This window comes from Arachis stenosperma, chromosome 3 (assembly GCF_014773155.1).
Source record: "Arachis stenosperma cultivar V10309 chromosome 3, arast.V10309.gnm1.PFL2, whole genome shotgun sequence".
Lineage (NCBI taxonomy): Eukaryota > Viridiplantae > Streptophyta > Magnoliopsida > Fabales > Fabaceae > Arachis > Arachis stenosperma.
Genome location: NC_080379.1, coordinates 7,706,977 through 7,724,957, shown reverse-complemented (window position 1 = coordinate 7,724,957; position 17,981 = coordinate 7,706,977). Strand labels below are relative to the sequence as shown.

Here is a 17,981-nt window from a genome sequence, read left to right as displayed (position 1 = left end):
TATATATCCTAGAGCTTTTGCAAGGTTTTATACACTTTGTTTTTAATCGTGTCCTCGTGTTTTAGTTATCGTATATGACTGTTTCGTATTTTGTTTTTTCTGTTTTATTCTTTGATCTTCTGTTCTCTTTATCGCATTTTTAGTTTGTAATATTTCTCTAAACGGTTTCACTACGTTACCAACAACATATCTGCCAACTTCTGCCAACTCTTATTTATAATTGTGTTTCATGGAAGTGTGTTCGTGGATGTGTCTAATAAAAATGTCTTTTTTATAACTGTGTTTAATAGAGGTGTCTTTATAGATATATTTTCTGGATGTGTCTCTTTATATATGTATTTAAAATATATTAATTACTAGACACATCTACGAACACACTTCCATGAAACACAAATATAAATAAGAATTGGCAGAAGTTGGCAAATAATATGTTGGTACCCTATATTTTTCCTTCTCTAAATTATATACTATTGTATGAAATTGTAGTGATACTTTATTGTCTTTGCTTTATGATTATAAGGTGAAAATTTGTGTGATAGAGTGTTACAAGAATATAACTTTAATGAATTTTCTAATCTTGTTCGCATGAGAGTCCAAATTTTGAATTAAGGTTTATGTATAGGAGTTGAAATTGAAAGGTAGAACCCTAGAAACAAAAAGAAAAGCCAAGAATAGAGTAGATGGAATGGCAATATGGCATGGTGTGGACACATGCATGGTTAACGCGAGTGGCAATAAGCAATTAAGCATGATGCTTGAAGTGCCAACCCATCATCACAACCATAAAGTATATTCATCATAATAGTTCAAGTGAGTCAAGTCACAATATATTGCATTTAGGGTTGGAAGTGAGTCAAGTCACCTCATGAGCTAGTTCAAGCTCCACTTATTAATAGTTCGATAAGCTAAACTCGTAAGTTAATGAGCCAAGTTTAAGATTAGAATTGAGCTCATAAATTAAATAAGCTGAGCTTGAGCTTGGATAAATTCAGCTATATATATATATATATATATATATATATATATATATATATATATATATATATATATATATATATATATTAATACACATATCTTATATACATTTAATCTATATTTTTAATATTATATATATACATATAAAATAGTACTATATAATTATATATATTAATAATCTTAATCATTTAAAATTTTATATTTATTTTTTACATATAATTTTGTTGTATGACATAAATAAAAAATTTATAATTTATTCTTAGATAACAATATATAAAATTGATCGTTTTAAATATTTTTTAAAATATATAAGTTATAATTTATTGATATAGAATTATAGATTATGTATTTATGTTTCTATTATTTGAGTCATCTTGTGAGTTCGAGCTAACTCGTGAATTTTCGGTAAGCTGAGTTTGAATTTAAGAAATAGGTTCGATTATTAATAAGTCGAGCTGTGAATCAAGTTCAATTTTTGTGAGTCGAGTTTGAGCTTGGTCTAGCTAGACTCAGTTCAACTCACTTCCAGCCCTAATTGTATTGGTGAGTTTTAGGAAGCCCAACTTCAGAGAACAGTACAGTTTCCTGATGCTCATGATGGGCGGGCATTAACACTTTCAAGACACTTTGATCTTTTACATGCATAACAATATGATGGAGCAAAATGGTATTAAAATAAAATCAAAATTGATAAACTATAGGAGATAAAATCAAAATAAAAAAAGAATTAAATTCATTAAATAATGAATTAACAAATTAGTGAATGGAGCAACATCATTGTCGTTGCTTCAACCGTGTTTTTCTCCCACAACTTGCAAATTTAGGCTCTTTTAATAATCTGTTGTCACGAATTCCTCTCATACTTTTTTTCCTACCCTCCTATAATAAGCCTAGTGGATCTATATAACCTCTCCCTCTTCATTCCACCAAAACTCACACCCTTCACAAAATAATAAATCAAATAATTACATAGAGAGTTAGACAAAAGAGAGAGAAGAGAGATCACAAAAACTGCTCTGATCTGCTCTCTTGTCATTCATGCATCTGTGATTAGATGATAAAAAGACAACAAAATAAGATTATGTTGTCACAAAAATCATCATAATCACAGATTCATGAGATGATGTTAATAAATTGGCGCTAGTCATCGATCTTGGTAAAAAAAATAATGGAGATACAGCGAATGAGAGAATTGATTAGAATGTGGTCTACCTTGCAGATCAACCGTCTCTTACTTGTTGGTGGAAACCATACCGCTGCTAGATTCTGCACTCGCTAGAACCCAAATTTTCTTGTGACTAGCTCCTCCACTCTCTTTCTCAAAATATTCTGTTTTTTAATTATACTTGTTCTTATACCTTTGTCGTCTTAAACATTATTCTATTCATTTATTCTATCTATTAATTGTCTCAATCGTCATATCATAAATATGGCGTTCGAACTCATCGGTGGCATTGCATTGAAATCAAAACACTATGTCAACTTCAAGAAAAGCATTATCAAGCATTTGCCTAAAAGCCCACGTTACTTTATCAATAGGCTCATCCCAAGTTCCAAGTTCATGAAGATTGTTTTTTGTTTGTTCCTCATGATATTCGCATTTGCCACCTTGAATAGCATCATGAGATCGTCTTACTTCACATTTGAGAAAATCTCTTATAAAGAAACTGAACAGAAGGATCTGCTTACCGAATCTATTGATAAGCAGCAAGTTAGCTACGATTCGGTCAACATAGAGCAGCTATTGGGTGTTCTTTTCCATGACCTTACAAATGAAGGGCTCAAGAAACCTACCCAGCGCAATGCAATTTTCATGACCAATGATAGCAATGCGGACCCAGGAATAGGGCCTAGCATTGTTTCTGATTACAACATGGAACTTGTTTTGTTGAGTGATTTGGAGAAGCAGAAGAACGTAATCGACAACAGTGTGGACTTTGTTTTCACCACAGATTTCCCGGCGGCTTCAAAGTTCATCGACAGGACACTGAAAGTTGATGGGGTTGTCGCCTTTCTGGCCCGCGATAACCCCTCGGCGAAACTTTATAAGCCTTCCAACTACAAGATGGTTTATCTGAGGCGCTTGAATCTCATTGCTGTGGCCATGATAAAAAAGGAAGAACTTGATCATCATGATCAGCCACCGCTAATGGTGGCTGCGCCTAGAAAGCTTTTCGGCTACTCCTCTGACGCAAAGAAAGCTGCACTGCGAAACCTTGAAGATGTCTTGTTAGAGCCTCCAAGAGCCTCGTCGGGAAAATCAAGACAATATTTGAGACGCGTCAAGTAAGTAAAACACTTATTTATTATTTTTTAAATATTTTTATAAATTTAAAAATTTTAGATTGATCTGATCACTTTAATTCTTAAAATATATTTTTATTACTTTTAAATGGTTTAATAATTTCAATAATAATGTAAGATGAATTAGTTATTTTGTCATTTAAAAAAAATTGTTTTATAATAATAATAATTTTTAAAATTTAAATGTGCTTCAATAAAATTTATTCTTTTATAAAATTGAAAACAAGAAAAAAATGAAATCTTTACTACTTTCTTTTACCTTAAATTCATTGTCTAGCTAATTATTAGAATGTATATACCTATCATAGGGAATGCATGCAGTTTGCACTAATTTCATAAATATTTAACAGATATCTTCCAGATTTGATGGGTGATTCCTTGGAGAGTTATCCTCGTAGAGTTTTCATTGATGTGGGATTGGCGGAGAAAAAAGGAGAAAGAAAAAGTGATTGGTTTAAGAAGAATTATCCAACAAGAAACAAGAACTTCGAAATGTACAACATAAATATCAAAATAATTACAGCAGAAGAGGCGTCAACGAAAGAGGTGCCACAAATAGGAATGTCAGATTGGATGCGGAAGAATGTGAAGGATGAAGAATTCGTGGTGATGAAGGCAGAGGCAGAAGTGGTGGAAGAGTTGATAAAAAGAGATACTATTGGGCTGGTAGATGAGCTTTTCTTGGAGTGCAGGCCACATAAAAAACAAGAGAATAATAGAAGTCGTAGGGCTTATTGGGAGTGTTTGGCACTCTATGGAAACTTGAGGGATAAAGGTGTAGCTGTACATCAATGGTGGGGTTAGAAACTCAAAAGAAGCACAACAACAATGGATAATTGGATATCTTGTTTATTGTAAATTTTACATTAAGAGAATTGTCTTATTGCATGTGTGTGCTGTAGGTATGGAAAACAAAAGAAATAGATACTTAAAAGAGTTGACCTTTTTTTTTGGAATGATATACAGAAAATATGCATCAGAAAAGTTAGAGTAAATGGTTAAATTACTCTTCAAAAAATTATTTATTTTTTAAATTAGTTCTCAAAAATTCTTTTTTTTTTGAAATCAAATTTGTTTTCAAAGATTTTAAGTTAGTTATTTTAGTTCTTCTATCACTTTTATTGCTAACGATATCAAAATTTGTTGATATAACACATTAAATGACTTCATAATACATATCTAATAGTTCTACTTGGCGGCTAACATGATAAGTTTATGAAATTAGATCAAATCAATCCCAAATTGACGGATTCTAATGCCTCATATTCTCCTTCCAATGCCTCATATATTTCTCTGTGTGTGTGCTGTAGTATCACATTAACAAATTTTGGCACCGTTAACAAAGAAAATGACAAAAGAACTAACGAAATTAATTTAAAATTTTTGAATGATGAATTTGATTAAAAAAATCTTTTAGGAACTAATTTAAAAAACGAATAATTTTTTAAGAACGAATTTAACCATTAATATAAAAAAAATTTCTTTTTACTTTTTCTAATTTTTATTATCAATCAATTTTAACACAATATATATATTATTCTTTTATTATAGAAAAGCTTATTAATAAATGAAAATATGTAACAATAATAAATCGAAAGAAAAAAATTGGATTAATATATATATATATATATATATATATATATATATATAATGAATAAAATTCTTTTAAATCGAGAAAAATCAGTAAAATAAGAAAGTGAGAATCTAAATATTCTTAAATTAATGTTGTAAGACTTATACATGATAAAAGTTATAAATTTGAAAAATATATTTAGTTAATTTGTGTCTTAAAGATATATTTTAATATTGTTAATTAAAAAAATTTGTATAAAAAATACAAAGTTTAAATTTTTAATATATTATTTATTTATTTATTAAAATAAAAAATTTAAAAAATTCTATATGCTAATAATAATCTTAACATGTGTTTTTAAAACACAAGTTAGATAAATACTTTAAAAAAATATCGTCTAAAATAAACAAAAGTATAAAGTAATAAAATAAAGGATTAATTATCATTGAATTTTTAATAAAAAATATTAGAGTCAACACTTTTTTATTAATATTAGAATTTTGACCCAAAATTTTATTTTAATACCATATTAGAGTTTAGAATTTATGGTTCAGCTAATATAATATTTTTTTATACAAATTATACTAAGTATACTCTAAAATTAGTCATCAAAATTAGTATCTATAACATGAAATACATCTTAGAATATAAATATATATTGAAAATAAATTAAACAACATATGTAATTAAAATTCATGTGTCCATATATCTCATATTAATGGTCTCGTCAACATTGCTATTAAGAAATAATTCCTTATATTTATATATTGTAGCTCAAGATCTAATATATCATCATCAATATCATTATAGTTGTAAGAACTGTAACTAATCAACCGGTTAATTAAGTGATTATATTGCTCAAGTTAGATCCCGAAAAGTTAGAGTGAGAATTTGAGAATCTAAAAGTAATTTTTGGACTCAGTAGGTCTTTCTGACAGAAAATGTATTTTCTGCGAAAAACTGTGAAAAATTGCGAACCGACAATTGAACCGGTTGAACCGGTTCAAGTATGCTTGGTGCTACGTGTGAAAAAGAAAAAACAGTCAAAAACCTTAGAAAAATATTAGAAATAGAAAACTGGGCGTTAATTTTAAAGGTTTGGCCCAAAACGGGCTAAAAATGCTAACGGGTTGGACCGGGCCTAAGTTGGGCCCAAGCCCAACATATATAAGGTTCATTTAATGAACCAATCCACACCAACCACACTCAAACACACACACACCCAGCTGAGAGAGAAGGGGAAGAAGAGAACCCTTGAGCACTATTCATCATCACCTTCTCAAGCTCATATCTTGAGGTATAGAGCTCTGATCGCCGCACCATTTGTGGTTACGCGTTCCTTGTGAAGAGCTCTACAAAATCCATAAAAGAAACTGGTAAGGAAAGCTCGAATACCTCTCAGTTCTTCTCCTCAAAATTTCAAAAATTCTAGGGTTTTGATTAAGTGAGATTTTGTGATTTTAGATGTTTAGGTTCACTCTAACCCCTGCTTAGTATTGGGTTTTGTCTACCAAAATTGTTGAACAAGGTAAGAGACTTTGAACTCTTATGATATTTTGGTTTATGTTGAGCCCTAGGTTGATTTATGGTGATTTATATGTATATAACTTGATTATTGTGAGTTTGGAGCTTGTTGGTGCTTGTTGGAGTTACATTGGTGGTTGGATTTTAGTTGAAAGCTCATTTGGTGCTCAATTTTGAGTTTTGGACATACTGAAAATCAGCCAAGGTATGGTTTCGATTTTCTCTATGTAGTATATAATATTCATGGATACTTAGGCTAGTGACTCATAGGATAGGTTTGGAATTTAAATGGTTGTTGAGTTGTTAAATGATGATATATGATGATTTATGATGAATTGATGATTGTTGAGTTTGATTATGAGGATTGATAGTGATATGATGAGGATGAATGATTTGTGAAGTTGAGAAGTGAACTGTGTTGGTATATGTGATATTGATGTTGATGAATTGGTGTTGTAGTTGAAAATGTTAATGAGGTTTGATATATGTGATATATTGATGTTGAGGTTGAGGATGAGAAAAGGTGAAGAAAAATGTAGTAAGATTTGTGTAATATGACATAGAGTGTTGATTTTGATGAGAATTGGAGTTTGGAATGGTTTGGTTTGGTTTTGGTTGTGTTTTACAAAGGAATTGAGGAAATTGTGATTTTGGGAAAAAGTTGGTTTTTGGTGAACTTTGTCTGGTCATAACTTTTGCCTCGGTATAAAGTTTTCAAAAGTTGGAATTTTGTAGAGGAAGTTATGATCATTCAAAGTTGGTGTTGAGAATTTGAAATTCTGCAAGGTTGCAGAATTTTGGAATTTCTGATATGCGCAAGCACAGCTGTGTGCATGCGCACACCAATGAGAAATTGCAACCTGTGCGTACGCACAGCCCTGTGCACACGCACACGTTGGGAAGGCCAGTCTATTAGGGGCACTGGCACAGCTCGTGCGAGTGAACAGGCATTGTAAATTTTACCACCTGTGCATACGCATACCCCTATGTGTACGCACATGTTTTAAAATTCTTTAGAGCGTGCGCGCGCACACCCCTGCGCGTACGCACACGCCCTTTTTCTCAAAATTTCCTTTATTTTCAACTATTCTACCTTCCTAACAAGGTTGTAAGCTTCTATAACACCATTTTAGGACTCTTGGGCTTATTTTTGGACATTTAAAACATGGGAAAGATTTTAAGGGTTTTAAATGAGATTAATTGGGAAAAATTAGAAAATGGAGGTCTAGGTTTCTGGCATACTGAGGATAGTATGATGGTATGTGATGAATGGTTGATGTATGTGATGAGAATTGAGGAACTGTTGAATTTGAAACAAAAATGTGAATTGAAAGTGGTTAAGATGAGCCGAGGGCTCGAATGTGTGATGAGGCATCACTGATGTATTAAAAATTATTTTCTGAAAAATCATTGCACTACTGTTTTATATTGAGATTATGAGACGCTATGCGCCCGGCAGGGACGGCGGTTGGATCCCGCCTGTCGAGGTAGCGGCGGCAGCGTAAGGACGGTGGTTAAATCCCACTTACATTGAGATGTGAGGTCTGAGGCAAGAGTATCCCGCTCGCATCCCTTCGGATCAATAGAGCGTGCAGGTGCGAAATCATGGACAGTGATCCGAGCACTATATCTTGGGGGTTCCCATATGATGATTCCGAAGGGCGACATCTCCATGGAGATGTGTCGGGTTGGCAGTTGAACCGACAATGTGATATTACAGCCAATAGGGCTATAATTCATCTTGTGAATTTTCTATCTATTTGTTTACTTTGTCGACTTGTAATTGTTTGCCTAATTGTATAACATATCTATCTGCTATTTGAATTACTTGCCTTATATGCTCCTACCTGTGTCTTACTTGCATTGTAATTACTTATGCTTTCTACTGGGATTGAGGAGGTTCAGAAGGCGGTGGCGATGAGATCGCATGGAGGATCGGGTGGTGAAGACTGTGGGACAGTGGTGTTTGACTAGATTAGAAAATTCCCTAAGATATAGTACCCTGATTAGTTATGTTAAGATTTATATAATTATTCTTATTGTTTTAGAATGCTTTAAGTTGAATTCTTGCGATGGATATGGAGTCTAGGATTGCCTTTGGCGTCCCGGGGTCTTATATCCTACATCACTGGACACTGTTACCATACTGAGAACCTCCGATTCTTATACCATATTTTCTGTTGTATTTTTTAGATGCAGGTCGCAACCCACCTCAGTGAGTTGTTTGGTTGGTGATAGAAGCGGAGGATCCGGATATCTTTTGAATCTTTTTAATTTATTATTTATATGTCTCTCACTTTTGTATTTTGTTTTGCCTAGAGGCTTGTATTTGAGAGAACAAAACTTGTATAAGCTGTTTTTACTGTCTGGTTTCATGTATGGTCTGTATATGGCTAGCCGGCTCAAACTCTGCGAGTCGTGGCTAGTTTCTTATGATATCATACTATTATCTTTTGTTATATCACCTCTGTTTCTTGTGCCTTAAGTTAGTAGCTTCGACAGTACGTTTTGCGCTTTTTAAATCCTGTTTTTGAAACTATATCCTTCATCGAGCTTCTAGATTATACTATTTCTTCTATATATTATATGTATTAGCTTTAGAACTTTTGTAACATTTGATTAACCTTTGCTTTACGATGCGAGATAAAGTTTAGGCTAATTAGAATGTTACAATAGTCCTAAATAAATCTTTTTGTAAAACTGAAAGAAAAGTCTCTTTGTATTCAATGCTTCACTTTTAAATGGAACGATTTTACAATAAAGCATACTTTAATTTATATCTCCATATTACCCATTTAATCAATTTACTTTCAGGTAATTAATGAGACTAGCTTCAAATACTTAAACTTTTCGCTCATAGTACTAATATATAATATCTCACATAAAAATGAGATAATTTTCTTGAGTGATATACCAACTGGCATTTGTTCTTGAGGTGTTGAGTTTAATTTTAGGATAATTTATTAATTAACTTTTTTTCGAATTCAATATTCTGAAAGAACGATCAACTTTCTATCACCCAAAAATATTTTAATTGTGGGATCACAAATAAAATAAATACCCAAAAAAAAATAATTTTGCAAGATTTGAAACTTTATAAAAAATTTAAATTATAATTTTCAATTCTCCTTTCTAGAGTGATTCTAGTAATTAACAAAGTATGAGTAGTCATACTTCACTAGTGAAAACCGTAGAGGCTATGGTCACGGTTTTAAAGAGGGGTAACCATAGAGGCTATGGTCACAGTGAAAAAATGTGGCCTAAAGTGCCAGAATTTGAAAATTATAACCGTGACCATAGATAAAAAAAATCGTGACTATAGACCTATGACCATGATAGAATAGGCCACGATAAAAAACCGTGATCATAGGTCCAAAATTGTGACTATAAATTTATGGTTACCCTTTTTACTAGTTATGACTGTGACCATAGGCCTTTTTTTGTAATGACTTAGATGAGATAGAACAAAAATATCATTGAAGAAAAATAATAGTTGAAATAAATTTAGAGTTATTTCAAAAGAAAAATACTGATACTAAAATACACTTAAATTTGTAATTAAAATATAATTTACCTATTTAGTGGAACAAGAATAACTAAATTTGTTAAAATAGAAATAAGAACCAAATTATTAAAAAATATCTATATTATATTTTCTTATAAATTCAAATAACATAATTCTTTAACAATAATATAATAATAATACAAATTTACTATCTCAACTTCCACTAAATTGTTATTGTCTAAAAAGATATACAGCATTATTTAACATGATATATACAACTTATTTATATTATAGACAACTGACGTTAAAAATTAAATGCATGAACATGTCGTTAAATAGCTATAATTAATTTTAGTGTATTTAATTTTAAAATAAGTCAAGACATTTACAGGATATACTCATTTATATTTTCATGTATATCTCATTGAAATTTAGTTTGAAAAATGTCATACTTAAATGCATGAACATGCCGTTAAATAGCTATAATTAACTTTAGTGTATTTAATTTTAAAATAAATCAAGACATTTACAGGATATACTCATTTATATTTTCATGTATATCTCATTAAAATTTAGTTTGAAAAATGTCATACTTATTTCAATCTTATTGTTAGAAAGGTAAGAGATAGTAGTAGAAAAAATATTTGTGTATATCCAAGTTGTATGAAATAATACAATATAAACAGGTATTGATAGGTGTTAAAAAAATTGAAATAATAAAGACATAATATTTTATAATAAATATTCAAATATATTAAATATTTCTAATGAATGCAAATTGATTCTAATATATTCTAACACCCTCCTCAGGTGACAATTTGAGTTTGAAATTTATTTAAAACAACGAAATAAAGAAAAAAAATACATAAACTGGTGCAGATAGAAATGTCGAAAGGAAGCGCAGATGAAACTACTAGAAAAAGTACAAATGAAACTACCGAAAGAAAGCGCAGACGAAACTACGTACTGCAAGAAAAAAGCAGATAAAACTGCCGCAAGGGAAGCGCAGATAAAACTGCCGCAAGAAAGCACATACGAAACGGCCGCAAAAAAAGGGCAGACGAAACTGCCAAAAAAGTGGCAAACTGCAAAGTGATGGTAAAATGTCAGAGGATAACGAACTGTCAGAAGGTGACGAAAAATATATGGTTTCTTCATGAGAATAGATAAGCAGCGAATGACAGTGATGTTTGATTCATTAGACTCGGAAAAACACAAGACAAAGAAGATAGACTAATAATCGGTATAAGGTGAAAAGCATCAAAAGAGTGACAAAAGACAAGGAAAAATGACATAGAGAATAAGTGTAAAAAATATGGTGATTTCACCAGACGAAAAACAACATATCCTCTTCAAGGAGGATATTATGGCTCTGATACCATATTAAAAAGGGTAAGAGAGCAATAGAGAAAAGATTTGTGTATTTCAAGTTATGTAGAATGATACAATATAAACGAATATTTATAGGTGTTAAAAGAATTGAAATAATAAAAAATAATATTTTATAATAAATATTCAGATATATTAAATAATTTTAATGAATGCTAATTGATTCTAATATTTTTTAACACTTATCACTTTTAACAAAATGCTATTGTAGTTTTTAAGAAAATTTATTTATAGCTATTCCTATTTGTGAGCCTTTTGGATGATTTTTTTTAATGATGTTGGATATTTTTTTTGTTTAAGTTTTGGTGGTTTTCTCTTGTTTGGTTTTAAATATTTTTTAATTTTTTATGTTTTCTTATTTAATTTTAAATATTTTTTATTATAAAATTGGTTAATTTGTTAAAAAATTGGTTAAAAGATTTTTTTGTATATATAAAAATTAGAAAAGAATTTAGTGTACAAATTAAATTTGTGTTCCTAAAATATCCTTTATCACGTATATCTAATAAAAAAAAACTTTTTATTATTTATAAGATTTGAACACACGACATATTAATAATTAGAGTATTATCATCTTAACTAATTTCATATTTATTAATATTATACACAATCGAATGGAGATTATTCACAATTTTTTTGTAAAATAAACTTCTAATCACATACAATTTATTAAGTTGAATCTAGACTATTATTTATTAAGAAAATAAAATACTTATCTTAATTATTCACATATTTCTTATTCACATACTTCTAATTAAGTTGCATTTATATTTTAACATATATTTTATAATAGTGACTGACTTTGATAATTAAGTTTAGTATAGACATAGCAAAATCGTAAATAATTAAAATGAGAATTATATGAATCGAAAAATTAATTAACCGTTTAGTTAAAATAAAAAAAATTAATTATCCATAATAGGTTGAAAATGATAAAAATATTAAATTAAAAAATTTAAAGAAGAAAAAAAATTAACGTAAAAATCTAATTATCTAATTACTCGCGAAACGACGTGACCGACTTAATTTGTCTGGCACGGTGAATAAGAAAAATTAAATTATGAGTAAATAAAGTTAAGAAATAAAAATTTATAGTTGAGAGATAAAATTTATTTAGGATACGAATTAAAACACCAATTTTAAATATTTTAGTCTAAAGTTGGACCAATGGACTAAACAAACGGACTTGGACCATAATTGAGCCCAAGACTCATTCACTATCCCCTCAACATTGTGCCAAGTTCAGCACAATGGTCACTCACAACAAAAACATTTAGCCAGGTGAGAGAAAAGGGAGAAGAAGAGTGAAACCCTTCTATTATTTATTTTCTTCTTCTTTTGATCATATCTTGTGATTCAGAGTTTCGATTGGTGCGCCGTTTGCAGCCACACAATCACCTCATCGAGCTCTTCATTTTTATCTGAACAAAGTAGTAAGCAACTCGAATTCCTTTCTTTAGTTCTTTATTCTAGCACAAATTCAAATTTTAACTTTGGGAAATTGAGATTTTCATTATTTTGATGGTTTGGTTGTAATCTAACTTGGTTAATTATTGAGTTTTATCCCAAATATCAGTGGGTAAGATAACAAAAAATTCTAAACCCTTGTAGTTTGTTGAAATTGTTGAAACCTAGTATTGATTTTGGTAAATTGAATGAAACTAGATTAAATTCATGTTAATTGGAGTTTGAGTTGGTGATTGAATTACTTGAAATTGAGCTAACGTTGTGGCTGAGGCTTGGTGGCTTGTTTGGACACTTTGGAGAAATTGGCTAAGGTATAGTTTCAGTTTTTTTTTTTAAATAATATGTAATGTTGTGTGAAATTTAGGCTAGTAGCTCCAAGATAAGTGTGAATCGTATAAATGGTTGATTGGTATTGGGGATTGTGAATGTATCTTGGTTGAGTGTAGATGTGAGTTTATATGATTGAACTTTGTTGTGATGCTATAGAATGAATAATAACTATTGATTGTGATGATGATTGATGGTAATGTGGGTTTGGTACTCAATAGGTGAAATTTTGTTGGATTTTAAATTGCAGATTGACATAGTTTGAAATTGAATTGTTAGGTGTTGGATAGTTGAAAATTGATGGATGAGAGCTTGAAAATGTGTAAAAGTATTTAGGATTTGAAATTGGTATAGATGAATTTGAATTGGATTGAGAGTTTTTGAAATTAGGGGATTTTGGTATCATTTGGTGAAAATTTATTTTTAACCAATTTCGAGGAGCTATAATTTGATTCTCGAACTCTTAAATTTTGTGAAGTTGGTCTTAAATAAAATTTGGATTCATGTAGTTTATGACGTTCGAAAAACAGACGGAAAATAACTTTTACGAAAAAATATGCACATTTGAAGTTTTGTGTAAAAAACTGAATTTTCTACACTTATCAGCTTTTAGAAAAACCTGTATTCATGCGTATGCGAGTAAATGGTTCTGCGCAGTACTCTCGTGTACGAAAATGGCATGCATATGCAACAATGCCTTTTTTGAACCCATGCGTACACAGAAGTGTCATGCAATGCGGACAGATGTTCCTGTCCAATATTCTCGCGCATACGGAAGGTATGTAGTTCGCACGCAACATTCCCAAATTTTCAAATCATGTGTACGCAGAAGGCATGCGTACGCTTGACCACCCTGTTTTGTAAAAGATAAATTTTTGAATTTTCAACTATTCCTCTAGTCTTCTAAATCTCTGTAACTCTTGTTTAAGATCCCCTAACTAGCGTTTAGACTTTAGAACGATCGGAAGTGTAGTGAGTGAATTAAAAGTATACTTCTGTTATGAGTCTAGAGAGGGTGACTTAGGTTTGTGAAGTACTGTGGATGGAATAATTAAAGTGAATTTGTGGAGTGTTATGTTAATTATAAATTGATAAATGAAAGCTAATGATGATTTATAATTATAAAAGATTGAGGTTTAATGAACCTACTAAATATGAAAAGTGATCACTGAGATGAATGACATATTATGGTATATTTGGTAAGTCGCTATGTGCTTGGTAAGGACAGTTGGTTAATCTCGCTTGTCAAGGTTGCGGCACCGGTGTAGGTGCTGAGGCAGTCTTCCGCGTACGTTAAGATGTGGGGTTTGAGACAGTCTCCGCCCACTCGCATCTTTTTGTGTCACAAGAGTGTTCTCGAGCACTATATCCCATAGGAGTTATGTAAGAACTGAAATAACCACTTTAATAAAATAATAATTTAGCTGTCTGGAATAGGTTCAAAAATATAGAAATGATATTTTGAAAATAAAAAGGCAAAATTTGAATTTAATGAATTTTTCTGAGTGAAAAAATGTATCTTTTACGAAAAATTTTTGTAAAAATGCATACCGACACTTAAGCTGGCAGTATCGGCTCTAGTCTGATTGGTACCACGTATTCAGAAAAATAAATTTTTGACAATTGAATTTATTGTTTTGAAAGGACAAAAATAATTTAAAATTGAAAATCGGGCTCATCTTCAAGGTTTTAACCAAAAATGGGCCAAACAGACCTAAAATACTAACGAGTTGGACTGGACCCGAGTTGGACCTAAGCTCAACATATATAAGTGCCAATTAATGAGCATTCAGTTTATTTTACCCTAGAAACAAAGAAAGGGGGCACTAAAGTGAAGAGAGGAAGAGAGAATTAGATTTCATTATTCATCTCCTCCTTCATTTGGCCATAACTTGAGCTACGGAGCTCCGATTGACGAGACGTTTATGGGCACACGTTACTCTCGCCGAGCCCGTCATTTCTAACTAAACTTTGCTGGTAAGAACTCGCATCTCCTGCTCCAATTTTCTACCCTAATTGATTTTGCATTTTTATGCTTGATTTCTGAGTAGATTTTGTGATTTTGTTTGTTTAGGGGTGATTTAGCATTGGAATATTATTGTGTTTTGTTCCTAATGCTATTGGATAAGATAAGGTCTCACTAAACTCTTCTGTTTAGTTATTTTTGTGAACCCTAGGTTTGATGTTAGTATATTTTATGATGTTAGATTGAGTTTTGGTGTTTGTTGGAGTTGGTTTGAGGCTTTTGGATCGAGTTTGGTGGCTTTGTTTCAGTGTTTGGTGTATATTGGGAATCGGCCAAGGTATGGTTTCGGTTTTTTTATGTAATATGTAACATTTCTGGACACTTAGGCTAATTAATCTTAAGATAGGATTGAATGATGGTTGTGTATGATTAATTATATGTGAAATTATGTTTGATGATGAGGAGGATGACAAGGAGTGTTAGAATATGTGATATATGAAATATGATGAATATTGATGTTAAATTTGATTTTGATGGGTGGTGATTAATATTGATGATGATATTGGGTTTTTAATATTTTGGTTGGTGTTAATATTGAATGGTGGTGAATGAGGCTAATCAAGAGTTAATTGTGTGAAAATTGTTAAGGTTGAGATATTGATTTATTAATTATGATTTTTTGTTGAATTATGGTAGAAAGATTGAGTTAAATGGATGTTGAGTTGATTGAAGTGAAATAAAATGGTAACGTGTAGTATGTGGTAGTGTTTTTTATTGAAATTGGGTATGCTTTGGTTTATTTTGGTTATGGAATTTGGAAATTAGAGAACTTTGATATTTTTGTATAAAACTTAATTTTGGGTGAATTTTGATAGATCATAACTTGAACTTCTATTTTTGAAATTGGTTGAAAATTATTTTAAATTAAAGGTGATCTCAAGAGCTTTAAAATGATATAAAGTTTGAGGAAAATTGAGTTTTGTAGAGAAAGTTATGAACGTTTAAAGTTTGGTGTTTAAAATTGAAATTTCTGCAACTTGACATTTTTCTGCAACCTGAGGTACATGCGTACGCGGGCACCCCCCATACGTGGGCGTGCGTCTCTACCAGGCCTTCATGCGTATGTGGCTATGCTTGCATACGTAGAATGGTCCAAATTTTGAAGTGTGCATATACACACTTGGGCGTGCGTACACACAGACCCTGTTTTGTTGAAAAATGATTTTTCTTCACTTTTCAAGGGTTCTCTAACTTTCCAAACTTCTTTATCTACAAGTTAAGATTGCTAACTAGTAATTAGCCCCTAAGATTGATAAAGATAGTATGTGAATCAAATTAGTGAAATTCAGTATGAATTTAGAGCCGATGACTTAGGTTATAGAAGGTTGTGGACGAAATTAGTATATGTTGAATTGTGAAGTATGTCTTTGAGGAGATTTTGAGAAAGGAGAATGATTATGATGAAATAGAAAGTTGATAATGGTTATGATGAGATGAAAATTTAGAAAGAAATGATGGGTGATGGATATTGAAAGATAGTGTGCAAGGCCTATATCCTTGGCGTGGCAGATTTCTCTACTGCAAGAGTGTGCAGGGCACTATATTCCTAGGATGAAGTTATGATTGATAACGTGGAAGAAAAGCAACATTCCCAGAGATGTGTTGGGTTGGCATTTTGAACTGATAAGTGATATCACGAGCCAATAGGAAAGGCATTCATCATATGCATCTTCTACTTGTTTGTTTGCTTTGCTTATTTTCTGTTATGCCTAAATGAACCACATGTTTACTTGCTAATTGTCCAACTTGCTGTACATGTACTTTACTTGTGCTTTACTTGTCTGCATTACTTGTGTTTTCTGTTGTGATTGAGGAGGCTCGGTAGGCGATGGCGATGGGATCGCACGGAAGTTAGGTTGGCGAAGGCTGTGAGATACAACGATGTGATTAGTATTAGTTAGAAATCCTCTAAGTTTAGATAACCCTATTTATGGTGTTTGGTTTACGTTATTTATTTTTATTTTAAACTTGAATATTCTGTATCGATGTGAAGTTCTAGGATTGCCTCTACCGTCCCAAAATCTTATATTTTACATTACTGGAAACTGTTACCATACTGAAAACCTCCGGTTCTCATACCGTATTCTATTGTTACTTTTCAGATGCAGGTCATAACCCACTTTGGTGGTTACGTGGTAGTGACAGAGCGGAATATGATTTTTCCTTGGTATTATTCTGCTTTACTTTTGTTGTAGTTATTCTCTCACCCTTTGTATTCTATACTTTATGGTCTTAGAGGCTTGATTTGAGAGATAAGTTATATAAGCTGTTCTAAACCTCTAAAACTCTTTTATGTTTCAGTTTGACTAGCCGACCTAAACTCCGCAGGCTGTGACTAATCCTCTTTTTGGTATATATATATATATATATATATATATATATATATATATATATATATATATATATATATATATATATATATATATATATATATATATATATATATATATATATATCATGTTATGTTTTTACCTACGCATTTAGTTATTATGTGTGAATGCTTTGCATTTTGTAATTCCGCTTTATTTCTTCACCGGGCTTCTAGTTATATAAATTCTTGGATATGTATTATATATTATAAGCATTAAAACTGTCGTGGCACTTTGCTATCCTTTGTTTTACGGCTAGAGGTAAGGCTTAGGGTGATGGGGTGTTACCAGTGAGCTAGGACACTATATACCAGGGTGCATATTTATATACGTGACAGAAAGGTGACATCTCAAGGGGATGTGTCGGGTTGGCAGTTGATCAACAAGTGATATCATGGCCAATTAGGATAGACATTCATCATATGAATCCTAATTGTGTTTGTTTGGATGAGTTACTTGCTGTATATACAATCTACTTGTATTTTACTTGTCTGCATTTAATTGTATTTTTTACAGAGATTG

The 17,981-nt window shown here is 31.3% G+C and overlaps 1 protein-coding gene across 1 annotated transcript; it reads left to right on the top strand.

The window, feature by feature from the left end:
- The first annotated feature begins 2,404 nt into the window (after positions 1-2,404).
- LOC130965438 (uncharacterized) lies at positions 2,405-4,083 on the top strand. Its single transcript, XM_057890200.1, has 2 exons — positions 2,405-3,261; positions 3,630-4,083. Exons 1-2 carry the CDS (start codon positions 2,405-2,407, stop codon positions 4,081-4,083), a joined length of 1,311 nt encoding a protein of 436 aa, XP_057746183.1.
- Positions 4,084-17,981: the final 13,898 nt, after the last annotated feature.

What these genes read in the sequence shown, in the direction of transcription:
- LOC130965438 (XM_057890200.1), top strand. Translation starts at nt 2,405, where the DNA reads ATGGCGTTCGAACTCATCGGTGGCATTGCATTGAAATCAAAACACTAT. An exon ending in CAATATTTGAGACGCGTCAA is followed by an intron (nt 3,262 to 3,629) that starts GTAAGTAAAACA and finishes AATATTTAACAG; the next exon opens with ATATCTTCCAGATTTGATGG.